The sequence below is a fragment of the Neodiprion fabricii genome, chromosome 3, assembly GCF_021155785.1.
Source record: "Neodiprion fabricii isolate iyNeoFabr1 chromosome 3, iyNeoFabr1.1, whole genome shotgun sequence".
NCBI lineage: Eukaryota > Metazoa > Arthropoda > Insecta > Hymenoptera > Diprionidae > Neodiprion > Neodiprion fabricii.
In genome coordinates this window covers 36,972,419-37,000,019 of record NC_060241.1, presented here as the reverse complement: position 1 = coordinate 37,000,019, position 27,601 = coordinate 36,972,419, and the positions used below count along the sequence as shown (strand labels likewise).

Sequence of the window (27,601 nt, the reverse complement as noted above, 5' to 3'; positions counted from 1 at the left end):
CGTGAAAACTATCGAAGCAAATATCCTGGAGTCAGCACAGCAACTGGTCAAAACCAGCGTAACACACGAGGTGCGTATTCGTATGGGTATATATACACGACATGCGCATGTCGCACACACTGGTTTTGATTCACCTGCGGCTTAGGTACGGCCACACCGACTACCTTCCACCTATCAACCTACCCAACATGCGCGTACTCCACCACCCATCGCTTGCACGCACTGCACGCATCGTGCATATTCCCATGAACATACACCAGCTTGGACATCGTCACGCGTCGGATAAACTTGGTTGCACGTATACGCGGCTAGTTCTGTATGAGAGACGAAGCAGCCACTTGAAACCTAGACTGCCGCAGGTTCAGCTCTCTAACCAAACTCCAGACACTGACCGACTAAATGTCACGCCGATGTTTTAACCTCGACCGGTCATTTCAACAAGTTACTATATTTCGGTAATGAGCTTTGTGGAACAGTAGTGTGGTTGTTTCGTAGTGAGAACTCACTTGCCAACATGCTCAACTTCGATTGATACGTCATTTTTTGCGCATCGCTGTCTTTATAACGTCATGGGCACATTTTGGGGGGGAAAATAATTGGTACCTTAGTAACCACACCCGTGGGATTCTTGGCATTTTATCACAGTCATCTCAGAGTATGGAAAACTGATTGTGAGAACTATGATGTCACAGTTCGTTGGTACTCGGTGAACGTCGGTACCATTTTTTATACGAGTTTCGTACATGATAGTCTAGACCAAACTTTTGCTCTATCGATCTTGTTCAACGATTGCTCGATTTCAGAATTACGATTTTAACCCACTGGGTATATGATGTCTTTGCAACGTGCAACAACAAGTACAAGTAGCTCCGTTTAATTTACGTTAAGAAGCGGACACCGCATGCGTTGAATGATATGTACCAGTGTACAAGGTAACCTGTACGATTATACGGATCTCGTGGAGCTCAAGAGTGATTTTCCTCCATTGGGTCGATATGTATACACAGTGATTGTCGTTTAACGATATATACACACAGGTACGTGTATGCGAATATCGTTGGCCTACTCTGGCTGACCGGAGCCTCTCCCGAATAAGTACTTTGCATACGAGATCGCTTGCATAGGTGTACATATACGTGTATATTATACGTTTGTACGTGTAAGCTCTGGACTTGTAGAAAGAGACGGAGAAACGAGTGCCTTCCGGCGTATATAAGGCGACGACGCGACGCACATTGCTCGCGAGATAAGATCTTCGCTGCAACAGCAGCAGCGGCATCGATGTATGCAACTGGCGGTGAACGCGGATATCGTGCTCGGATCGAATCGCGAGAAGGCAGGTAACAAAGAAAACAAAAACAATTGGACCAATGATCTCTAACGGACGTGAAACACAACACTAAAGAGAATATAAACGGAAATCGAAACGAGGAACGCGTAAAATGAAAAGAAATTTTTAAAAAACCAACACCGGTGCCAAATTATTTTTTTATTATTACCGAAGCTAAGTAAAATTGGCGTGCAAAGAAACACAGCGCAAGTGCATTTTTTAAATGAACTTTGAGTCAACTGACGATAACCTGGCTTTGTAGTTGGTGTATATTTTCGAAAGTGATAGAAATAGCCGGATCGTTGAAAAATGTATCCATTCGAATGCGAGGCACTTTCATGGCAGAATGTATACGTTATTTTTATATCCTCGGCATGGCTTACTATTTAGTTTCAGTCGTAAAACATGTCGCGTCGTCGAGAACGTATCTACTAAATTATTACAGTAACTATTACGTAGTGCGTGCAACGTTTAGTGTATACCCATCATAGTTATGTAATCCTGATCTGGATAGGATTTCAGAGCCGCTGAAGACGATCATAGCGTATAACCCTCCCGTCAGAATTTTATGGCACTCGAAACTCATGAAACGGATATAACGCAGGGTGAGGTTGCCTGGCGTCAGTCTTTTACATTATATACTTACCGACAGCTTATCGCGTATAGTTATATTACATAACGATGTAAAAGTGCATATAGACGCTTTGAAAAGTGATACGGCAGAAGATACGACACTTCCAAACTACAGGGTCGGGTAATGATCCGAAGTGCCTTTTCAAACGTCCACTGAACGTGTAAAACGTACATATTTCTGGTGTGAAATATAATATCAGCGTGCCCAGGAGAAGAGGCGCGTTTTGGGACACGTGGACCATTCGATTGGTCTTCGGTCGACTTTGGAACGAACTTAACGAGTCCGCGATTGAAAACGGCACCTCGGTGAATGCAGGTCTCGTTTCGATGTTGTCTGCTGTACCATAGGCCCTCTTGGCACATATTCCAATTATAGCCTAAGCCAACGGCATGCACCGGGTACCGGTTCATCCTATCGCGGTACGGCTCTCTCTCGAGCAAGAGACGGGCGGCGTTCTCAGCGTTCCTCTCGGTTGTATACGCTTATCCGGGAGGTAAACCACCGTGGGAGTACGCTTTACGAGTACCCAACCGTTGAATGAACCTCGTCTTCGCAGCCTTAGTTACCCGCCTATCTATATATACGTACCCACCTAGCTACCCTCGATGTAGTTAATGCTGCGCCCAGAGTTACCGTATTATACGTATCATGTACTAGCGAAAAGCACCGCGGGTTGTCATTTACACGAAGAAACAACCAACGCGCGGAGTAATTGGCTGGTCAATTTTTGTTACACTCGAGAGAAACTCGTTAATCATCTTATACGTTGAATTAACATATCGAAATTCTTTGGGCAACGATAATTATACGTGTTGTATACCGGGACAATCTCTTGAAACTTGAAAATCAACCGCGCATGCGCGAGTTTTATCCGCTGTTCGCGCAGGCTGGCCAACCCGAGTTTTCACCTGTCAAACTGTTTCTGTCGGCGATGTGGTTGATGTGAATTTTCGAGGTCAGAATATCAAATAATTGAGGCAGCGACTCGGAAAGGTTTGGAAAGCATTTGTTATTTGCTCGGAAAATTGATTCTTCAAAGAACGGTCGGAATTTAATGCTTATGCTCTTTCAAAATTCAAACGTACCCATTTTTCATACGTTGGCACGCCTGCGTCGCAGACAAGAATTACGTGGCGGGACGATTTCGCCGACCAATGAGATTTAATTATTTAGCGCACGATCGGTTGATTTTCAAGTTTCCAAGAGATTGCCCCGGTATGTACAATATGTACAGGGAACGACTCTGTGTATCCTGGTGATTTTTACATACCTACTACTTACCGTATACATCGTGTGATCAGGGGATAACGGAAACGCGAAATGTTTGCACCTCTAATAATGGTGAAAGGGACAGGATTTAGGAAGCCAAAAATATTACGCTATACCTGTGAACTCGAAAATCGGGCGTGGAACGGTGTGTCGGAAACCCTTCGAAGGTGGAGGAAGTTGTAGGTATTTTCTGCGGCCTGGTTCGAGGCCTCCGAAAATATATATATAGATCCCGTTTCCTATGTGCATACATATAGGGTGTGTGTATAACGCTCGATAAATAACACGACATCCCGTCCGCTTTTCAGCTTTTGAAATACAAACCCGTGTAGGCGGAAGCGTCAGCTAAATTGATCCCTTCACGAATAGTCCTCTCCTCTCTTAATTCCCTTCTTCATTCCGAGCCCATCCCCCCATTCTATCCACCGCATAAAAAGACCGTTGTGTGATCCTTAATCGCGCCTGTATCGAGTGTCGATTTCCGAAGCTGATGCCGGGTTTCTTTTCCTTTAGACATTCAACGGCAATCAGTTATAAGGGTACAGGAGTTGCTACTGGTTCATTTTCTGTGAATATTGTTGCTACAGTTAATTGATGCAATATAACATTATAAACTTGAAATAATAAATATAACGAAGATATGGTGTGGCAGGAGAGCATAGTTACAGCATAACAGCACATGTTAATTTAACGGTAAAGTACGTTTTTTTTCTTTACGGTGAACCTGTGCTTTTGCAAAAAAAGAAAAACAAGAATAAAACGAACCCTTTACGGTTTGCAATTACGGTCACATGTATGAAACGTGGTGCAGGTAATAAACTTCAGCACATGTGTATCGTCACGTGGTGCTGACATGTATGGAGCAGTAATTCGCAGGTAACTGGTCTTGTCCCTGGTAGGTTGTTGTTGCAATGTGCGTCGTCTGTGCGACGACTGTCACACTAGTACACGGTTGTTGTTCCATAGAACCCGATTACGACTGCGTCGATTGCATCAACTCGCTGGTTTCATGGTGTCAATATCCAGTAGCTGCATAAATTACGTTTAACATCAATTACGCGATACTGGAACAGGATGCGAAAAATAAATGTTTTGACTTTTGATACGTGGAATGCCGACCGCCGCGTCGGCCGGATCCTCATTGATATGCTCAATTTTACAAGGATCCGTACGTTTTTTCTATTTTTTATTTATTTATTTTTTTTGGAATCGATTGATTTACGGATTCCCCGACTATGATATTAATGGAAAAACCTCTGCAGGGTACATAATTATTGTTTTTCTGTTTTTTTTTTCTTTCTTTTACCTCCTTTACCTTATTTTTATTACATGGCAGTTGGTAAAAGGCGTTTGGTACAAGGTATACGTATACATTAAACGCAGAAGACTGACGGTTGTGTGGGTTAATTGATAGTCGGGAAGATCCTCGCACTGTCAGTCATTGTCGTAAAATTTGTTCAAAAATATTTCAGATATTATTATATAACTGGTTTCTCTGAGCTGTCTTGGCTAGGGTACCTGATGCGCCGCCGCGTGGTGGATTTTATTTTTATTATCCCGCGGTGGCGCCTCGAGACTCGGATACACACACGACGGCGCACAAGGTCGAAACGTTTAACCGAAATATTTCATTTAAAAAACCGGCCTCTTCCTCACTCGCGTCATTACGACGATGATATTGCCGGGACGACTTATTTGTAAACAAAAAAATAAATTTCAATAAAACGAAACGATGTTGGTACTGCAGCGATTTCGTTACAGACGTTACAACCGGCTAACGTGCCACGATCGTGTGTGTTCGGTGTAAATGTCAATGGACAGCTGACCGGACGATCGCGTGTCAAGAATTCTTTCTTTTTTTTTTCCTCTCTTGCTTACTTTATTTTTAAAACTTCATTCCTATTTTCAATTTCAATCGCGGACGCTCCTAAATCTCGAAGTTGATTTTCGGAGCTACATTATACTCGTACATAATGTACACTCGGAGAAACTGAAGAATATCAAATCTACTTGTACAGTGTACACTTTTAATTCGGGACGTTTGGAACGGATTATTTTATTTTATTTTTTTTTTTTTTTTTTTGGAACTGCAGTCTTGAATTCTTTCGTATAAAATTATTTGTTTCTCGTTTTTGGTTTGGTTTCTACATACCTGACTGCAGCAGCGTGGAATTATCGCAGCTGTTTCGGTGCATAGAAGAGCGGAGCTGAGGTTCTAACCACGCATTAAAGGGACAGAAGGCAGTGATTCGTTGGGTAGGCAGCAACGTGACTGCAGGTTTCATCCTGAGATAATGAGGCGTGCCCGCGGCTCTGGTTCTTTTTCCTTCTCTGGGACCTTCTGACCATACCGCTTTCCTCGTTCTTGGAATTGGAATGCGATGAAACTACGCAGTAACTATGCGAGGATCGACATTGTTGTGTCGTCCTTCATCCGGTCTTTGGACCGGGTTACGTGCTGCAGGGAATAGAAGATAAAAGTTTCTATACGCGACCATCGAGGAACAGCTATGGATGGCATTCGCGCAATGTTCAGTCCCCGAGCTCTGCCGCCCAACTTGGTGTTCGTTTGAAATTTGGTCCCGGCTACATTCCAAATGAATACCACACCGAGACACTTGAGATTTCCCAGTTTCCATCCTTATTCGATTAGCCGGGTTGATACCGCTGATGCGGTACGTTGCGACTCTCAGGAAACACGTTCAATTCATTTGTCTTCCAAACGACGTTTAATAGGGTGATATTAATTGCAACCCAGGCTCTACTTTGCCGTTCTACATGCATGTAGTTATGATGGACGGTTACGCCTGGAAATTTAGGTCATGCTTAAACCATGTAGAGGCATTGACATTTAACTCCTGAGTGAGAGATCTCAGAATACAAATATCAGGAGATCATTTTGTAACACCAAGTTTGATTGCCTAGCTTATTCTTTATGATTTCTTTGGGTGTGCAATTAAAATCGAATTATTATCGAAATGCAGTAAAGAAATTATAGGGCAGAAATTCTTGCTTCAATATCGACGGAGAATTGTGTAATTCAGTTTTTGTTTCACCATTTCTGGTACGCACCATCGCAATATACGATTGAGTTTGTAAAAATCAATTCCAAACACTGCTCGAAAGGAAAAAGAGTAACTGTGTTATTGGTACCGGAAATTTTATACCAGAATTTGTTGTGCTTATAATTGTTTGAATATTATCATGAGTTTTTTTTCCCCTCGTATGGAACTTCTGGAAACAGTGGTCGTTTTTATGGGTCAACTGAAAGCGACAGATAGCAGCTACCCTACCCCCATCAATTACGAGAAGCTAGCTACTGCAGCAACAGCTCACACCCATCCTGAGCGATCAATGGCAAGTTTGGTAGAAGAATTAACCACCGTGGTAACAAAGGCGAACGTGATAATGAAGTGTGTGGGTGGGTGCGTGCGTGAATGCGTGACGAAGAATCACTTGACACAACAAAGGGTGATGGAAATCAGAACGGACCTCCCGTTAGACCCGCATTACCGGTGTTCGATTCCATCCCCTCCGGGAATAATAACCATTTTTCATTCTTCGCTGCAGACTTCCAAACTTATGCTCGTTCCGTTGGTGCCGGTCGATGGCAGCTCTTGTCTATCGTACTCTGTACAACCACGTGACGCACTGCAGAGGGTGTAGAAACGTTGATTGTAGGGTCGTCCGATCCCTCGGATATTGGAGTAGAATTCTATTAACACTCTCGACCCTGCGGTGCGCAGAGTGATTATTTTATACATGTATCCGTCTTCGCACGTTTTACGCGTTCGTCTCGCTAAACGACATGCGATACGAAGGGTGGACGTCGGATAATGACAGATTAAATTTCGTGGGTGGATTTCCCGTGAAAATTCGAGACTAAAGTTCCTTTGCAGGAAATCCGAGGGATTAATAGTTTTCGAATTACAGGGAATTTCGCGATTCACCAATCGGGAGACTGACACGTGACTCGTTGGGGCGCATGCGCGATAAACGTGAACTCCTTATTGGTTGTAGAACTTCCAAGCTCTGTAACTCGAAAACTATCGGTCTCTCGAAGTTTTGGTAAAGAAACTTCGGTTTCAGATTTTCACGAGGAATCTAACCCCCATAGATCCAATTCTTTCTTCTTTGGCTACGCTGTTAGACGGGAGGAGCACAAATCGTGCACTAACGTTGGATTAGTTTTTCATTGCTCAATTTCATTTTTTATTATAGTTATGTAGGTATCCTTGGTGGATATGTATTTTTCATTCACCAGTCAAATTTTCGGAAAAATTTTAGTCTCCTTTGGGGTTATTTTTCAATCATTAATCCTAAATTCATTTATATATTTAATTTCAGATGAATCCGAGCGCTGTGAGGTTATTGAACTTTTTTAGACTCACTTACTTACAATGAGATATGTGCAACGTGTATAACGTATATCGAATAGATAAGGAATTTTCCCGGATGGGCACGAAATACCAACGACTTCCTGTTTTCCCCACACGAACAGTTTCGTGCGAGATCTTTGTAGCGAAAAAAAAAATCCTTTGACTATAAGAATCCTCTAGTAAAAATTGCTCCCACACTCGTACTGAAAGGTTTAATTATCGAACTTCGTTACGGACGATCGCACGGTTCTCTCTATTTCGGGCAACGTCCACCCCGAATTAGAGTCTGATATCTGAAAATCGTAGAAAATTCTTGTACTAAATCTGTCGCATAAAGAGGAAAGCGATGGGCAGACAACGGCGCCGCGATCTTCGTTCCAAGATGAGCAATCAAAACATGCCGAACATTGCGAGCATAGCTCGTTGGAAGTAGAACGAAGCTAATTAACGTATACGAAGATGAGATTCTTGCGGACCGAGACGGCGCCATTTTTAGAAGCTGTTCCATACGAGTTCAAACATATAAACCGCGCTGCAATCAAAGATGGCCTCGTACCGTTGCTCCTTTGTAAACCTACCTAGATTTCACATTTATCTACCTCTAAACGCAATTTCTATATTCGAATATTACCCAATTATAGAAATCCTTATGTAATCTGTCGCGTGCAATTGGGTTTCAAAATTTTTAGGCTAATAAAATTTGTATCACGCGATATCTGCTAGTATGAAGCTTTATTAACGATCATGTAACGAATTTCCATCTATAGCTCGATCTCAACCGTCAAGCGTACGTTGCAAGAAGTTATTCCTTTCTGAACGAATTTATTACACATACGATACCCGCTTTCGAATATCGATAATTTTCCTGTTTTTATTTCTGCAACGCCAGTATATAATCATAATAACGTATTATTCTCATGCACGAAGTATTTTTCAGTCGAGTAACCGATTAAAGTTGAGCAAATTAACTCGCAGGGCATAGTCGTCGGCACCTTTGGGGCATATGTAATCTTATCCGTAGAGTCATGAGAGCCGGATTATATCCACACGAGGTTGTAAAAATGACATAAAGAGATGAAAGGAAAGAAGAAATAAATTTAAAAAAACGGAGGAGCGGAGGGGAGAGGAGAAATGTCCCACTAGCGTAATTAAAAAGAGGCAAGACCACGGAAAAAGCCTCTCAACGAAATGAGCGAACGTGTATACAACGAACCACAAGGACTGCCCTCATCATCCCTACGTGAAAAACACGTAGACATACTTAGGTATATCACATGGATAATTTTTATTTTTCAATTTTTATTTCCACATGTACATTTTAGGTACATGTATAGATGGTGTGTAGATCCATGTGTACCATGTGTACCATGTGTAGAGAGAGCGCGTTGGTTCTCTTGGGAGGTATCTAATTAGCTGTCCTACTTTGGTCTTGTTTAGAAGCACTTAAATTTAGAATAGCTCGCTAACCATTATTACTACTCCTGTCTCGTGACACGTATATATGTAACACTATGAAACTTATTCGGAGGCACAATAATAAAAAGTCGCTCCATTCGCACGTGACTTTTTCGCTATGTGCTTACGTACTATGTACTCGTTCAACGAAGTATAATGTACGTAAACGTATGACCAAGCTTGTATACAATTATAAGTGGAAGTAGCTGAGAAGACTGGAAAAAAAGTTTTTTCACGACGTTATCAGAGGGTGGCTTTCGAAACTAGGTCACAAATATCAACTGAAACAGTACCTCGACGCTTCTTTCTCCACTCTTCTTGTTAAGGTTTACCATCAGTTCGTTCGAATGTTAAAGAGCCGAACATTCCCCCTTGGTTCAATTATTACAAAAATGATACGAATTTTTATGTTACGCATCTCTCTCACATTTATTGTAGTTAAAAAATCAGTAATCATCTGGGTGTCAATGCAAATACTGTACTACCTGTATTTAATAGTTCTGACTTTTGATCATTGATTTCCCTGACTTATTGTCAAACCTACTCATATTTTACATCTTATTTTTGTTACAGAATGATGAGATGATCGCGAGTCTTCCAGTAAACAGCGGCGGTGGCGGCGGTGGAGGCGGTGGCAGTAACGGGGGACCGGGGAGCCGTGTGGGACGCAGTCTAGCACTTCATCGTTCGAATTCCAGTCTCGAGCTGCCCCACAGTCCGGACCCAGCTTCTCGTGTTCCCGACACTCCTCTTCGCCGAGAGTATGGCTCCCACGGTAAATATTACATGGTTTTAATGAAATATTGAGGGACGCTTTCTTGTCTTTTTTTCTTTTCTTTTCTTTTCTATTCCAAGTGCACGGTCAGTCCCAGCTGTAGTTTTTATCGCGTGCTTTACGATTTCCCTGCAACTGATTCAAAGTGAATTTTGCTTTGACATTCCGTGATTAAATGTTGAACATTTCAATGCTTTCACGTCAATTGCGAACTTTGACCTAAACGTAGAGAGGATGAAAATATTGCGCTTTATGGTAAAACTGTTTATATCTACGAGATGTGTCTGAAATGGATTGAAATAAAAATTTCACCATGCAAGGGAAATTTTTAAGATTTTGTTGGTACTTTGAAAATATTGAAAAATCACCGACAGACTCGGATTAGCAAAATATTGTGTTAGAAACGCGACACGGCATATTCTGCTATGAAACGTTAATAATTGGGAATATGACTAGAATAGAAAATCTTGATCCTCGTGTGTAACGTACGTGACAAATGTTCCTAATAACACATAATATATCCTGCTTCAGGGAGCATCGATGTCGTAGCGCAGTCGGTACCAGTTGGAGAAAATTTCTTCGCTGCAATGCTCCAGGACTTTCGTTCCCCGGATCAGCGAAGCCCAAGTTCGAACGCGGAGCTTCTCCGTCGGCTGCAGGATGGCCAGTCGCCGGACACGGACGAGGTCTGCGGGCCGACCGGCTCCAGTCCGAAGTTGCGACTGAAACTGAATCGCTTCTGGAGCGGAAAACCTCCACGCGGCGTCGACCAGGAACAATGCCAGAACCCGGCTAGTCCTTCGGTGTCCGCCGACGTCGAGGAGAGACACAGAAGACGCGCTTTCGCCCATTACGATTGCCAATCTCTCACCGCTAATCTTGGCTATGCCGCCAAACTCAGGGGCATCCTTTTGGCCAGGAGGCGAAACACAGCCACCGGAGCCTCTGCTGCCAGTTCGCTCCGAGCGTCAACCCCTGACGAAGCTCCAGAGGATGACATCGGCGATGGGAAAGGTTAATTTCTTTCATTTCTGATAAATGTTGTATGCTGGAAGTGGTTGTGAGTTGTTGAATGGCACTATGATCTGATCATGATTTGGTCAGATTTGGTTGATTTGGTTTTTATTAATACTCTAACCCGTGGTTTCATTTTTCTACGATCATACCAGGCAACGAGCTTTTGGAGTCCTGTCCGTTCTTCCGGAATGAAACGGGCGGTGAGGGTGAGCGAGAAGTCGGCTTGACTCGCTGCACGATGGCGAACGGAATTCATCGACCGCCGTTAGCCTACGGAGTATCCGTTCTGGAACCACCGCCGGGTGAAACTCTGTGGAAACACACTTGCCCTCTTCAGAGAAGACCGTTGCCGATCGAAAGCGTCGACGATGGAGCTCACTATTACCGGCGATACTTTTTGGGTAAATTCGTGCTGACAATTGTAACCCGAAACTCGCATTTAAAGCGTAGTAATAATCGCCCAAGTCACAATTTGCGTAACCCAACAAGCATGCTCGTTGACTGATTATAATTTTTCTACTTTCGGTCAGGTCGGGAACACCAGAACTGGTTCGGCATGGATGAGCAGCTTGGGCCGGTCGCCATAAGCATTCGAAAGGATTCGAATCAGTACCGAATAATAGTTCGAACATCCGAGCTACTGACTCTTCGCGGAACAGTTCCCGAGGAGGCTTTGGGAATAAGACCGCAAGGTAGATCGCCGATGAGAGAAATCCTCGAGTTGGTCGCTCCGGAGGTCCAGCTTGGATGTCTTAAGCTGGGAACACCCGCGGCCGAGGAAGCTGTCGCAAGATTGGACGAGCAGGGACTTTCCAACAAGTACAAAGTCGGCGTTCTTTACTGTAGATCCGGTCAAAGGACTGAGGAAGAAATGTACAATAATCAACATGCTGGACCAGCATTCTTAGAATTTTTAGATACTATGGGTAAGAACTTATTTGCTCATTGTCGATTCTCTGTTTAATGTTAATTATTCTTCATTCGATGTGACATTCGAAGATGCTATTGCGTTCAACGGTGCGTCTAATGTGGTTCAATGTAACGTTTCTACGTAGGCCAAAGAATAAGACTGCGCGGTTTTGAAGGTTACAAAGCAGGCTTGGATACCAAAACAGACTCGACCGGCACTCATGCTGTCGCTGCGAGCCACAGAGGTGTGGAAGTTACGTTTCACGTATCTACCATGCTTCCTTTCACACCTAACAACAGACAACAATTGCTGAGGAAAAGACACATCGGAAATGATATTGTCACCATAGTCTTCCAGGTACGGTATCGTGTATACGTTTAGTTTCTTCGATGCTGTGTGTTGAACTTTTCCATGGTCTTCTACACATATTCTGTGTAAGTGAATAAAAATTAAATCTTTTCTACAGGAACCAGGAGCGCTCCCATTCAGTCCTCGCAGAATACGATCTCAGTTTCAACACGTGTTCATCATTGTAAGAGCGATTAATCCATGCTCGGAAAATACACAGTACGCCGTTGCTGTTTCGAGAAGTAAGGAAGTCCCCATATTTGGGCCACCCATTCAAGCAGGCGCTACTTTTAGCAAAGGAAAAGGTTTTGCTGATTTTATCCTTGCGAAAGTAATAAATGCCGAAAACGCTGCGCACAGGTAATTATAACAGCGACGATACAACGTGTAAACTGGTATTTAAAAAAATGGTGAATACAGTTTTCTTATCGTATCAATGTACGAATTCTGTGTATGGTTTTTTCGCAGATCTGAAAAGTTTGCAACAATGGCTACCAGAACGAGGCAAGAGTACCTCAAAGATTTGGCTACAAATTACTCATCTACCACTGTTGTTGATACCGGACAAAAATTTTGTAAGTGCGATGCTATACTGTTGTAGAACTATAGAGATATCCTAGAACCCATATTACGATTCTTCCTCTACTAGAATTGCAATTACATTCTTTGATTATACATCATCTACTGATGGTAAGTAGCAAATTAAACGTGATCACGATGTTCCAAAGTTATAAGTTCAGGAACGCTAATAACTGTTTCTCTACATTTGTTCATTCCGTTTTGCGAAGAACGAGAACGAAATTCTAAAACTGTTGTAATTAAATTAATGTTCTTTTTTCTTTAGCTATGCTCTCGTTCAGCAGTAAAAAGAAGGTACCAATTCGTCCTCGCCTGTCGTGCGACGCGACACAGCGAGGAGGTATATGCTGGCAAGTGATTTTAGAAGACAGCAATCAAAACACAGACTGTTACCTAGGAATAAGTGTAGACACAATAGTTTTGATCGAAGAACATTCACGACAAGTTGTATTTGTAGCTGCTTGCGTCAGCATCCTTGGTTGGCATGCCCAGACGAACAGGTAATAATTCTTCAACATTTTCAAATACCTAAACGTTGATAATTATCAAATATCGATCTGCTCTTGGCTTAGCTTAATTAACCGATGCCATTCAAGTAATAAATATTCTCAATCTGTTTTGTTTTAGCCTGAGGCTTTACTATCACCAAGGTGAATGCGTGACGATTCACGTTCGTGGTGACTATGGAGAAAGGGATGAGTTGATGGAGATCGTTTCGCGATTACGGGCTGTAACACAAGGATTCCCTGCTTCCGAGTTGTCACTCAAACGGAATAATTTGGGTCAACTAGGTTTTCACGTTCAACCAGATGGCGTTGTCACCCAAGTTGAGAGCATGGGACTTGCTTGGCAGGCTGGACTCAGGCAAGGATCAAGGCTGGTCGAGATATGCAAAGTTGCAGTTTCAACCCTGAGTCACGATCAAATGGTTGATCTTTTGAAAACCAGCGCGCAGGTTACAGTCACTGTGGTGCCACCAATGCCTGACGGCAACCCACGAAGGTCAGTTTACTAAAACTGAAAAAATTTAAGCTGCATTATTGATAGAATCAGCAGTGAATGATATTATGCTCTTTTCAGAGGGTGCACTTTGCAAAACTGTCAATACTTGTCAAATAACTACGAAGGTGATTACGAGAATGTCACAAATCCTGACAGCACTCCGACGCAACAGACTGCTATGTCACACCAGAGACGCTACGACAGATCTTTCAGTCCACCACGGTCAAGTAACAGCTCTGGATATGGTACAGGTTCCAGTTCGAGATCTTTCAATGATCCAAGATTTCCTCTTGAAGGCACCATGACAAGCAGCAGCAGTGGGCACAGCAGCGCCGACGATAGATGGTAATTCAATTTTGATGAATACCTGCAAGTACTAATTCAAGTCCACATACTTGTAAAAACGATTTTTATATGAACATAATTCAAGTGTTCTTACCGTTTAAGTTAAGAAACATTACTTTTTCCAACAGGTATGAACTCCTGGAGCCACAAGAACATGATACCAATTTACGCGTGGACGGAACGCCTCCGCCGCTTCCAGCTAGACAAAACTATCAAGTATTAACGGGGAACAAAAACGGACCCACTCAAAAAAAGGAAAAGGAACATGGTCACTATACGACGACAAAACAGATGGTCGAAAGTACCAGCAGTAGTGCGAAGTACCACAACCATGAACATTATTCAAAAGAGAGTAATTATATGTCACAAAGAGCTTTGGAAAATAGTAGACATGAAAATTATCAGAGAATTGAAAACATGCAACGTAGTCAAGAACCTACGTCAAACTACGTCAAGCTTCAGAAAGAAAAATACGAAATTAAACAAGAAAACGTTTACGCGTCTCATAGAGATTTGCATAAAAATGAAAACCACGGTCATCAGAAATTAACAGTTTCGAATTCATTACCACTAGCTCAAAACGCTACTTACAGTTTACCAAAATCCGGAAGCAATAATAATCTGGTGAGATTTAGTGATTACGAACAATCAACGCCTGACAAAGGGAACGTCAAGTATGAACAGGGCCTGAAAGCGAATGAAAGAAACTCGAAATTTGATATATATGATGTGAAAATTAATGACAGGAATGGAAAATGTGAACATCACGATAATAAAACTAATGATAAGCGGATTTACAATTACGAGTTCGAAGAAGTACATTCTGAACTCAGGAAAAGCAAGTACGAAACTGAGGTTGTTCAGAGTGACACAAAGTACGGTATAGACCATCAACATCATGGCAAGAAAGCAGAACAAATTGATATCAACAGAGATATAATAAGATACGAGATTCCACATGAGTTTAAAGTCGGTGAGAAGGTGACTTGCTTAAAAACCAGTATCTCAGAGAGGCCAGTGCCTCACAAAGTTGAATACAGACAAAAAGACATTACTTCTAGTTTACCTCCGGATACGAGAATGACTGACGGGAATTCAACTGATATTTCGACACTTCCGAGTGAAGACGAGTTGTCAAATGGTTCCGGAAACGTATCGCCCAGATTGCGTAGAGCTAATCGACATCGAGGTGGAAATTTAACGCCGTCAAGTGGTAGTTCTAGAAATCAGAGCCCGAGGCCAAAACCTGGAGCTAGAAATTCACACAGGAATTCAGCCAATTTATCGTCTAGTACACTGCAAGAGGATTTAATGAAGTTGATAAACCCTGACTACATTGCTGATGATATGCAGCTATCAAATAATCCTATTCCAAATAACAATGTACCTACTATTATATCGAACAATCAAAACTCAAACAAATTGAACAATAATATGATCGAGATACAGAATCGATGTAGATCGAGGGAAAATTTATGTGGAAACAGCACCTCAACGCTGAGCGTCCTGCCAACAAATGGACAGGAAAATGGAAACGTCTCGGAAGTGATTTTGACGATGGCCCGGCCTGCTACTGTGATCTCTAATGCGAGTACAGCATCTAGCCCTGCACCGAGTGAAAACAAATTATCCAAAGAGGAGAGGTGAGGCAGTTGAACTTTTACTGAATAACTATTGTTGTAAAAGTGCGCAATCCTTTGGCACTGTACTCTATCTTCACTAAATCATCGATCGATATACTAACCCTGAGAATAAATTTAAAAAAAAATATTTCAGATTATCTCCACGTGTCACAAAGTCCCCTCATACCACGTCAAAGCCAATAAGTAATTTAACCGTGGCACGAGATTCAAAGTCGCAGATTGAAGGAGAGATAGATTGGCCCAGTCTCATGGACTCCGCGAATAGAACTATAAAACAATTAGGCCAGGACTGGTCGGAAGAAAGAGTCATCGATGGAGGTACAACTGTCTCGTAAGTGCAGACAATTAAATTTTGAAATACTAAAGGCTAAGCTCCTGTATCGACTAAGTTGGTTTCAATTTTTAGGGGAAACGTTTGCGACCTGCAATCTCATTTATCGACTTTAGAATTGCGAGTGGCAAGAGAAACAAGGCGTCGTCTTTCTTTGGAGGATGAAGTGCGTCGCCTTCGAGATGAAAATCGCCGATTGCAAGACGAAAGCCATGCGGCTGCTCAGCAACTGCGTCGGTTCACAGAATGGTTCTTCCAAACAATTGATCATCAATAAATATATTATTTTCTGTAGTTGATATCTTATCTAAAGTAGATGTGAACTATGTGTAGAGTAGAGAAATAATATGAGTAACACGATACCCTGTCAATATATAATTATGTAGAATGGAACCATCCCTCATATTATATTAAGAAGTATATAATCCAGTTCAACTGGAATATAATTAATTGTCCAGAGATTAACGTCAATACTAAGAATCTGTGGAAATACAAAAGACTAAAGACTGATATAAGCAGAATAGAATACAATGCCTGAGAATGTTAAGCGATTGTAAATTGAATCTAATCATGCATCTTGCATCGCCTGAAATGACCTACAAATCAAACTGGTGCTTCATTGATTACAAAAACAATAGTATTCTAACTCGCAACTCATTTCTAAATTACAATTTCAGTTCTTAAACTTCTTTTCTGATCACCTTCTAACAACGTTCTGTAGAACCGTATCATAAAGATCAATGTTACATCGCACCATTCCAATCTTGAGACTTGTAACCGTACCATTTTCAGGTGGCTCCTTTCTACGTGATGTTCGTTTCCTTTGGATCTGTTATTTACGAGTGACACGTTGATTTTCAATAAATGATATATGTATAGTAGATAAATTTTCAAAAACAGTTACAGGTGAGTCATTCAAGTATTGCACACTGTTTCGAGAACTATGTGCAAACCGCACGCAGCATTCTAATCAAGCAATTTCATTAGCTGTAATTATTTGTAACTTATTTTAGTAATAACGTGTAAATACAGTATTAAGGACAGAATTTAAAGTTTAAATATAAAACACCAATCGACATATGTAATTTGACTTACAACGCAAACTCGAGGTAAACTAATTTTTAAGAATTGATTTATAAGTTTTATGACAAAAGCACTTTGAAAATACTCCCTCACGTTAAATCCCTTTAAACAATTATCGGTAAACGCATTTTTAATGCTACAATTATCGCTGAAAATATAATTACCGACGCACTGATAACATAAACGTTTTTTTTTTGGGATAATTCAACTGTCTCTCTAAGTGCGATATGTTCTCTTTTTTATTATTTTTGCGCGACACAATTATTGGTAAGAATATGTTATAGTCATTTTTTTCAATTAGCTAAACAATAATACTATCATAATTATAGGAGTTGATTCAAAATGGTATCAATCCTACATGTTCGTGTAGGTACGTAGATTAAAAATCGTATCACCAAACTTTTTCTGTAACACAGATCATTCTATCATAAGAAAGGAAGCTTAGGACTCACGAGGATTAGTCATATCGCCACATTACAAAAATCATTTGGTATTACAATAGAGTAAAACCAATTACAATGTGACTGAATAGCCATAAGCGATCTTGACTTTTATTTTATTTATTTGTAACTGCGTTAACTAAGAAAAAGCTATAATTTTTCAAAGTAAAAACCTCAAATATAATATAAATTATAAGTTACCAACGCACCGTACTTCTTTGACGGTTTATATGCACTGAATTAAACTGATACTGATATGTAATTTCGTTTGTCTAATCTTTGAAAGAAATGATTATTATTCTTTGTATTAGACTTTGATTTCGTTTATGATAATTATTACCCACTATCACTAAATTCTGTGCACCTAAATAGATGGGTTTGGTTGAATCGAATGAATTACTATTCGTAAGCTTTTGACGTTAAAAGCGATCAATGACCAAATATTACTGTTAGATTAAGAATTACCCTAATTAATATTGTAATTTATTTAAATCTTTTATATTATAATCAATCCTTGTTCTAGTTATAGACTCATCATTTTTATGTCACAAAAAATTGCTTTTTCTGGACATTCCTCGTGCCTACAAATAATAATTATAGTAATAATAATGATAATAATATATATTCAACATCGATTCGTATTATTTTCTTTACCGCTTACTGAAATAGACAAGACATCATTTGTTAAAATTGTGTAAATGATACAATAAATGTATAATGTATCCTCTACATCTTGTAACAAAGTATCAATCTTGCACAATCTAAGACAATGTGAAGCTTAATTATTTTATTGAAATAATGGTTGGACACGTCATCAATTTAGAATAAAATAGTTTATTATGATCCACAGAAAAACAAGACATATTTTCAATATTTTTTACAACTCAAGTGTTATGTTTTTTAACAATGTGTGGATAATCAACATAAAATCTGCATACTTTGCAGAGCACCACTTCTCATCCATAAGTCTCAAGAACGGGCCGAAGCAAATGACAATAAAGGTCTTCTTCATTTACTTTACTGCCACCACCAAGTACCAGATGTATAGTAAAACTCCATACAAAATTGAACTAAAATTGAAATGGTGCTCTATGAATGCCCCGCAGCGATGTGAAGAAGGATTGTTTTCAGTAGCATGGCTCGATATAAATTTTCTTCATCACTTTGCAACATAGCTTGTAATTTCTCTCTGATTGAATTGTTTTCACTAAGATTTGTAATTACATTGCGAACAATGTAGAAGTATTATTAGAATAAAGTCACTTCTTCTTATCGCAAACAGATTGCACTTGCGGATTTCAGAATCATCATTATTACTATTAATGTATCACCGATGCAGCTTGAAATCAAGCTTTTTAAGTACGTGAGAGATACTAACTGAAATGAATTATTCAATTGCATTATCTTAGTGGCTTTGATTCTAACAACTTTTTCTCTATGGAAGTTATGACGATTAATTGAGAAATTCTAAATAGTTTAAATTCAATAACAGCTCGAAGACAGAGATAAAATATAGATGCAATACTTCGCGCCATTTCTTCAGCGATCTATAAGTCGGTAAAAATATTTTTAAAGCAACACGATAAAGCAAATTCAATACAAAAATATGCATGCCGCACAAAAGTTAAGTGAACGCATATGCTACATTCATTGTTGGTATATTCGACTTTTGCCTAAAATTTAGCGATTATGATTTTGTTGCATGTAGTTTTTTAAATTTTCCTTTCGTCACAAGGAAACGAATATGCTGCATTTAAAAAATTTAATTCAACAGATTCTATCAACAAAGAGCAGATATATTCAACTTGGTATACGTATTTCCCTATTCGGTATATACTAACACTAGTATTATACATCTATACAATATCCAAATTTTCAAGCATTACTTATTTACATTTCTCAAACACAGGTCGGCCGACATAACAAACCAAATAGCTGATACATTAGGTCAATTTGTGCGCAAACAACAATTAAGTAGTAATTATTGCTGGGAAAATAAAATAGTTGGTATTATATAGATTCCAATTACAGAAATATCATCGGAAACAATAAGCTGGATGTTCAAAAACTTGGTTCATGTAACATGCTACATGGAATATCATTAATATTATTATTATTAATTTAAAAATTACAGTTTATGGCACACAACAGTTCCTGTTGGCTCGTATGTATCAGAAAGCAAATAGCGGGGTGATCAGTTATGTAAAATTAATAAAACGTAATACAATATAGAAAAAATAAATTAGATGAAAAATCATAATCTATCAGTCACGGCAGTTTTTTTTTTTATCCTTTTCATCGCGGTATTGAACAATTCTTTTTTGATCCGAAAAATCGAAAGTACTGGAGGATTCAGTAGTCAATATTTTACGGTTTTGGTCTTTGCATCGCCGAATGGAGTTTAAATATTCTTTTGACAATAAGAAGTACATTTGACAAATATTTATGTATATATTTTTGTATTATTTTAATTATGCCAAACACTTCCTTGCCAAACTCAGATGAATGTTTGAGTGGACTTGGCTCAGTAACATTAGACACGCAATTCTCAAGAAATAAAATAATATAATATTCGTAATAATATTAATTATACAACCGTCGTATTTTAAATTAATGATAAGAAAATGTTGAAAGAGATTATTGGTACAAGTAGGTATGTTATAATATAATTCATATTTTGTGCCTCTAAGCATTTGTCTCTGATATTCTTCAATATACGTCATATTGATTAAAATGTACAAGTACACATAAAGTAAATTGAATTTGAATTATAAATTCGAAGCATTGTTAGCTAATGTTCAGAGATGACATTTGTCAGAATTATGTACGGAACAGTGAAAAAAATTAATTGCTCATAGCAATACAATTTTACTACAAAATTTTCAATCCAACTAAAAAGCCAAGTTCACGTTTATACTTTGCTAATATAAAAATACTGTTTTGTTTACCATATTTTTCATTTTTTTTACGTTGCTAGTATTATGCACATTAACACCTTCACATTTATCATTTACTAATAAATTAGTCAATGTAACATCAAATACTGAGAATGGCGCGCAGCATACTCGAATCAAATATATTTCTTACTACGCTTAATACACGATCTAAATGTGCATAAATAGCCTACGACTTCCATTATAGGTATATCATACGTATATAGAAATATTTGCATAATTGCAAATATAAAGTTATGCATATTGAAATTGTTATAAAATACCTTAATTGGAAATTAACAATGGCTCATAACAAAGTTGAATTTTCCAAGTACTGAACATCATTTGCAATTCATTCATCAAATTCATTTTTTGTCATATTGTTTTTTCGTATACAATAAGTTATAATGTGGAAGAAGATATCATGCTTGTACAAAATGTTTCACGACTATTATAATATGTAGGAGCTGATTCTACATAACGTAACAGTTTGCAAATATTTTGCCGACAACAGTCAAATGTACTGTGCGTTAAAAATTCATGTTTTTTTTTTCTTCCAGTGAGCGCTATTTAGTGACTAACGCTACAAATTTTACTATATGATAGATTTTATAGAAATTTCATGCTACATATTATGCACCAGTTCTCACCTGCAGGATTTGCATATTTTAATTTATAAATTCGCGATACCTTGAAGCAATTTTTATAGTGCCTCTTCTTTGACATAATACATGACAATTTACTGCCTTCTTTACATCTTTTCTCATCCATTGTTGGATAATCGTGATAAAATACTATGAATATAATGTTGAATCTAATGTGCCAATTGTTAGTGTTACATCAGGTAATATGCTTCTTGTGAATACACCATTTTCGGTGTGAATATAAAAAAATAACAACTTCAAGAGATCGCAAAATAAAAATAGGAGTTTATCCACTAAACATAAAAAATCAGTTCATTACATCGATCGAATGTCTTAGTTGGAAAAAGTATATTCGAAACTGACCGTTGACGTTTTCTCAATTCCGTCATATCTTCCATCTTAATACTTTTAAATGGGAATACGATTTTCCCAAGCAGTATCGTATTGTTGGAAAATTAAGAAATGAGCCGTGAATGGTAAGTTTTGAATGAATATCTTCCAACGAAGAAAGCTTCATATACAGGCGTGTCATTTGTAATTTTGTACTCGGAGACTCTTTACTGCAAGATAAAGCGATATCATTAAGACAATTCATATTTAATATATTTCCTATATTATTACTATCATCACTAGTATAATATAGCATATTCTGCATCACAGTAAGATAGCGCCTTTCAATATTATGTGACCATTGATCTTTTTATTAGATTTTTTTACTCTCATTCCCATCTAACAAACCATTCTTCAACAACCTATCAAACATTATAAAATGAATACCTCACGATGCTGCTCATAGATGAAAGAAAAAAATGAAAATAAGAATGTCATGACATATATTTGTCGAACATGGATATTCACCTCCATTTAGCTACGTAATTGGTACTTCAGTTTAAGAAACATCGAGGTAATTACGGAAAGATGCTACATAATACTATTTATGTACCTACTTTGCAACGAATTATTGTATATACAAATTGTTTTAGTTCCAGTTGCCAACTGTAAATTATTAGCTGTCATCAGTTGTACTGATCATTAAAATCCATAGAATATTCTTTGATAATATACTCTCTCGTCATTTTTCAACACATAATTGCAAATTATTTGGTAAATTAACGACCAATTTTTTACACGTAAAAATTTTGAAAAATTTTATCAAGCTCTTTGTTTACATGAAGAAATAAAGCCAATAGTATTCAGCTGGCGCCTGATAAATACCTTTCATACAATACGGTTTAAAAATTGACTCGTAAGTAGTACTGATAAATATATTATACGTATATCAATATATTCAGTGAAATTAACTTCCTGATCAAAAAGTGTCGTAAATCACATACAATTTCAATATTATTAGAGTAGCTTATGAGCTATAGAAAATGAATTTCGATTTTTCATTTTGTCTAAATCGTATTCTGAAATACAGATTAACTGATTATATGACATTTCGCGTATCATGGTTAAACAAGTATTGTAATTTACATTTAAAAATGAGACAATTTTTGGTTGAAATTTTTTCTACGTGAATACATAGCCTCTTATCATTCGCGCAATAAATACGATTCAATTAGAAAAACAAATTTTCCCTATCAAAATCTAACACTGGCAAAGAATAACACGCAATTACCAAAACTTGATTTATGTGCTACTCTATTGCATGGATATTACCATAAAATGCCGTAACTCAAACATTCTAAGGTGATAATTAGTTGTATACAAAATGCGCTGACTGCTGATATATTTAAACCTTTTTCTCTCTTCAAGTATCTATAAGAAACCAAAGAAATATCTCTGACTGGTAATAAAGTCCAGTTTTGCCTACTACGCGCTTTAAAGCTTAGGAAAGTTGCGTTTGAATTAGTGAAGGTATCCATTGGAAATTCTATTTCCATCCTCAGATCATCGAATGAGTATGTAGAAATATGTTATACGAGCTTTTCAAATTAATATCCGAGCTACGAGTAATTCTGTGGCGATAAAAGGGCCGGAAAATAAAAATTACAATTAATCTAAAAATACTCATAATTACTCTGGAAATAAATAGTTATAAAAATAAGCGAGCATTTGATGCTTAAAATATCTTAGTTAAATAAAATGAATCATTTTGCACCACCTATGGAGTGGAATGTTGTAGTTTGTAGGTTATTTTTTACCTCTATCTTTCGTTGATACTAGATTTTAAAAGCGTAATTCTAACAAAAGTTCATCTACTTCACGTAAAAAACATTAACATTAACTTGTTAATCATAATTAATAGTGCAATAGATAATTAGAAAAACTTGAATCAATAAATAAGCAAAAGTGCAACAAGAAAATAGAAATAGACTAATAAGTGTGTGAATCCATCATCACTGATGAGCAATCATTGTGATTAATAGAACAGGTAGCATAGTACCTTATTTTTATTTACAGATGCAGATGTCAAATCTTTTTATTATCTAGGTTCCGAGTAACGAGCAATTTAATACTACGCGACGTTGAGCGTTTGATTAAATACGCCATCGCGATCTGGTACTTTGTACTTGCCCAAAACTTTTTTCAGTCATTTTTCACTTACAAACGAGATTTTCCAGAAGTATTTTACTCCGAAAAATTTAACGTCACTTCTTTCTCTTCTCCTTTGTTTCGTCTTTTTTTTTTTTTTTTTTACAATACTTACAAATCATTTCTTTCTTAATCTTAACTAGGCCTCATTAATTTCACATAAAAAGACATGACACAAGCACCTATTTTTCATTTGACTCGAAAATCAAATAACTTTTTTGTACTCTCCTACAAAATTTTTTTTCTCATACTTTCTCTACACTACCTACACCTATCGATAATAATAATAATATTTATTATTTCATGTGTAATGTAAGCATCCTATCTTTACGGGCTGAATAAACCTACATTGGATTGTATAATTATTATGCACCACCAATAGATAATAGAGTACCAATTCATACTACCAAACGATGTAACGGACCAGTTTAAGAATCCAGTTAAACATATAATTCAAAGCGAAAGGTTAGGTCGCGGCCATTATTGGTATGAACAAATTAGTCAAATTAATCATTGATCCGAACAAAAAATGAGTTCCGTATGAACAACGTGATATTTGAATTTGCAACCGCGTTGATGCTAATTTATCAATCAATTTTACTGTAATAATTGATAGTTAAGAATGGATCGATTGCTTCTATTATCATTGTTATTAAGAGATTTCTTAGGAAGATATAAGATACTCTATCTTAATATTCAATCATACAAAACATGTATGCCAATGCTACTCCCTGCGCGTCCTTTTTGGACGCTGACTAACACCTTCGTCGCTACCTCTACCTTTTTTACCAATTTGTACCTGGCTTTGGGCGGTTAGTTGCAACGATATTGCATGCGTGTTCAACTTCTCGGCTAGTAACAAGTCTTTTAAGCCCTTCATTTTCTGACTGTACAAAGTTATTCTTGGTTTCTCACTTTCCAAATCGCTTTCAATTTCAGGATCAAGCGGTTCCTGCGATGTGGATGGCTCAACAGGCAAGGCGTTTTCTGCTGGTGCTACGAACGGCTCCCCACCTCCTTGTAGCAGGTAATCCCTGTTTAGTATTTTCTCACTGCATGCAGCAGTCAGAGCTTGAATACTCGGATGCGTCGGCGCCGGAGTTGCGGGGACTTTTGATTCGAGACTTTTTATTAAATCGCGAGCTGTGTTACCCCTCTCCTTCGTCTTGCAATAATTATTATTGTTGTTATTTAGCGTCTCGTCAATATTTGTCTCCCGCTTTTGTGCCTTATCCTCTTCAGACTTCTGATCTGCCTCATAACATTCTATGATGACCTGAGCTCTGATATTCGCGTCAAACTTCGATATTGTATTCACCAACGGTCTCGCCCAACCAATGTGCAAAACTGGTGTGTTCGCACCTTCTTCCCACTGACATATGCCATCATAAAAACGCAGAAGATAAGCAAAACAGCGCGGTTGTCGCAGAAGACGCTCGTCTGCCCTGACTGTGTGGGGTATCAATTCATTTGCTATTTCAAGTAGCTCCTTGTATATTTCACCATCATCTCTTGAATAATCATACCTGAAGCAAAACGGATATTTCAATACTTTTTTACCGATGTTATATATTTATTCAACGATAAACTTTGCATGTACAGCAACCTGGTATTAAATTAATTTTTATATTATTGAAATGCTTCACTAACTTTCTTAGAACATCTGCTGCTCCAGCCCATGATGCAAGTGCGTTTGCATGTAACCCATGCCTATATAAATATCCTCCTTGATAAGTATATGGGTAAACATGCGCATTGCCATAATATTTTCTCGCTGATCTGACAGCCTCCTGCAAAAATATCAAAGTAACGTTTAGGCAATTCTCTGTTATTGTCAATCCTTGACTCTGACAGCAGATGGGCAAATACCTGAAACAAGTGAACGGCAGGTGGCCTGCCGGGTGTAGGAGCGGCTTCTTCCAAATCTCCGAGATTTCCAAGTGCCATTGGATACTTTGCCAGATGACCCAGATCATATAATAACCACAATAATTCCTGTTGCAGTAGAGCCACTTCAGCCGCATCAGCAGTCGCACTGAGACTCGGATTTATGGCAGAAACAATTGTAGCAACTTCCATCGTTCGTGAACACACAACTGCTTGACCATTGACGTATAACCAGGATCTAGATGCAATCCCCGGTTCAACTGGCTGGCCACGTTTATCCTCGTTCCCTTTTCCTGATAATCAACAGAAAATATATTATCCAGAATATCATCATACGAGACCAAGTAAAATATGGGATGTTCAAACATTTCATCCATGAGTAAATCGCCATTGACTCCTTAAGGGTAAATATCGAATAGCATCCAACAAACATTATTACGAACCACTTGCTTGGTTCAATTCAATTTAACTCTGCAATTGTAAGGACAAGGTATATAAAATGTTCTTGTAGAATGTCTTATTGTTAGTTAAAGTCAACTTACCTTCACATTTCCTCTGAAGAAAGAAAAAATCTCAGATTTTAGATAAATGTATCTAGAACTTGTCTCTCGACCCTTAGGAGCATAAGAGCAAGAAGCAAGATGAAATTAAACGGTGAGGTATTCGATGTCAGACATTTTTTACAAATAGAAATAGTTGAACTTTATGTGGGACTAACGTGCTGATAGTTTCAGAGCTGGTAGCTAGGTACTTCTCTCGGTACATTGAAAGAATTGAGTTGAAAAAGAGTTTCTAAACTCTCTTTCACTTATATCATATTTGATTGTATTATTTATAAATTGTTCGATGAACTTCAAGTATCAGCACACGTAAGAATGAGGCAACATTCTAAATCACAGAATAGGCTTCGCATGATTTACAGTCTTTCAAACAAGCTCACAAAATGCCCCGTGTATTACAAACCGATCAAACTTATTTCAGATCCTCACCGTTATGCGATACAATAAATTTTTCAAGTGGTAATTTGCCAGTTTCTTAAGTTCGGAAGGAATACTCGTATCCACCATGACGCAATGTCAAACCTTTCGTATGAGTAAAATTGCATAACGTACAACTGGTCTCTTGAGCGTGTCGCACAGTCGCAACGTATAATATGACTTGATACGGGTTACAGCGATCCTAACGAATAGTTTTTTTTCTATAGGAAATGAATAATCCTTGAGGAACTTACCGTGCCATGTGACCTCAGCAGTCTCGACACCGTCTTCGCCATATACAACCCATGCATGGTCTTCGGACATAGCAAGATGAACATCTTTGAATCCCAAAACTTGACAGCCGGCGACGACCGCGAAAGCGACACCGAAACAATCCAACTTATTAGCTGTCAAGTAACTGTACAAACTTTGAAGATGCGCTCGATCCTTGTAGTAACTGCGTGTCAAAGAATTCCATATGACATCTGACACTTTCTTGACGAGCTCTCTGGTCGCGTATTTAGTGTCGTAAACTGTGAGGTCGACGGCTCCTTTAATAACCGCGTGAAATTTCGTGTACAAAGCTTCGGCGATGTGAAATTCTACCGCTGGAAGTTTCGGCTCGTCGTAAACAGCGGTCTCTTGCGACGCAAATGTCCGATTACACGTCAAAGAATTCTCAACCGCACCAACGAGTATTGACAACAACGCTAAGTCGGGCTCCGAGCTGTTTTCCAATTGATTTTTAAATATTTCTACTACCGAAGATATACTTTGAATGGGAAATAGCGCCTTATCCTCTTCTCGAAAACCCGCCATGTCGCGACTGGCACCCTTCACGGGCTCCCATGTCTTGCCCGAGGAGAAATTTCTACCGTACTCCTTTATCTTGACTGAAACTTTTATTTCAGGAAATTCGGATCGAGTTACGTCAACGATCAACGTTTTACTTCACCCGGTTAGTCGATCCTTTTCGTCGTATTACTTTAAAACTAATCATTTTTGACAGAAAACGTTGAATCTCGCAGACGCCAGCATGGCGGACAGCGTCGTTGTATTTCGAAATATTTTCAAGTTACATA

At 38.6% G+C, this 27,601-nt stretch overlaps 2 protein-coding genes across 7 annotated transcripts in view; one reads left to right on the top strand and one right to left on the bottom strand.

Moving 5' to 3' along the window:
- LOC124178662 (signal-induced proliferation-associated 1-like protein 1) overlaps nt 1-18,269 on the top strand; it is a 68,362-nt gene extending 50,093 nt beyond the window's left edge. For 2 of the 6 annotated variants that reach the window (XM_046562182.1, XM_046562184.1), the window contains 13 exons: nt 9,641-9,842; nt 10,374-10,856; nt 11,012-11,260; nt 11,390-11,785; nt 11,915-12,126; nt 12,236-12,477; nt 12,586-12,692; nt 12,962-13,196; nt 13,324-13,698; nt 13,777-14,043; nt 14,172-15,686; nt 15,820-16,017; nt 16,093-18,269. In XM_046562182.1, coding sequence (XP_046418138.1) covers nt 9,650-9,842; nt 10,374-10,856; nt 11,012-11,260; nt 11,390-11,785; nt 11,915-12,126; nt 12,236-12,477; nt 12,586-12,692; nt 12,962-13,196; nt 13,324-13,698; nt 13,777-14,043; nt 14,172-15,686; nt 15,820-16,017; nt 16,093-16,294 — 4,674 coding nt within the window. In that variant the 5' untranslated portion in view covers nt 9,641-9,649 and the 3' untranslated portion in view covers nt 16,295-18,269. Of the gene's footprint in view, nt 1; nt 71-5,395; nt 6,591-8,376; nt 8,878-9,640; nt 9,843-10,373; nt 10,857-11,011; nt 11,261-11,389; nt 11,786-11,914; nt 12,127-12,235; nt 12,478-12,585; nt 12,693-12,961; nt 13,197-13,323; nt 13,699-13,776; nt 14,044-14,171; nt 15,687-15,819; nt 16,018-16,092 lie in introns of those variants that run through there. The other 4 variants (XM_046562185.1, XM_046562180.1, XM_046562183.1 and 1 more) reach the window with 4 other exon arrangements.
- On the bottom strand, nt 17,650-27,590 carry LOC124178667 (menin). The gene is made up of 4 exons (XM_046562204.1): nt 26,774-27,590; nt 25,525-25,835; nt 25,306-25,445; nt 17,650-25,181 (listed from the first exon to the last, which is right to left on the bottom strand). Exons 1-4 carry the CDS (start codon nt 27,336-27,338, stop codon nt 24,380-24,382), a joined length of 1,818 nt encoding a protein of 605 aa, XP_046418160.1. The 5' UTR covers nt 27,339-27,590; the 3' UTR covers nt 17,650-24,379.
- Nucleotides 27,591-27,601: the final 11 nt, after the last annotated feature.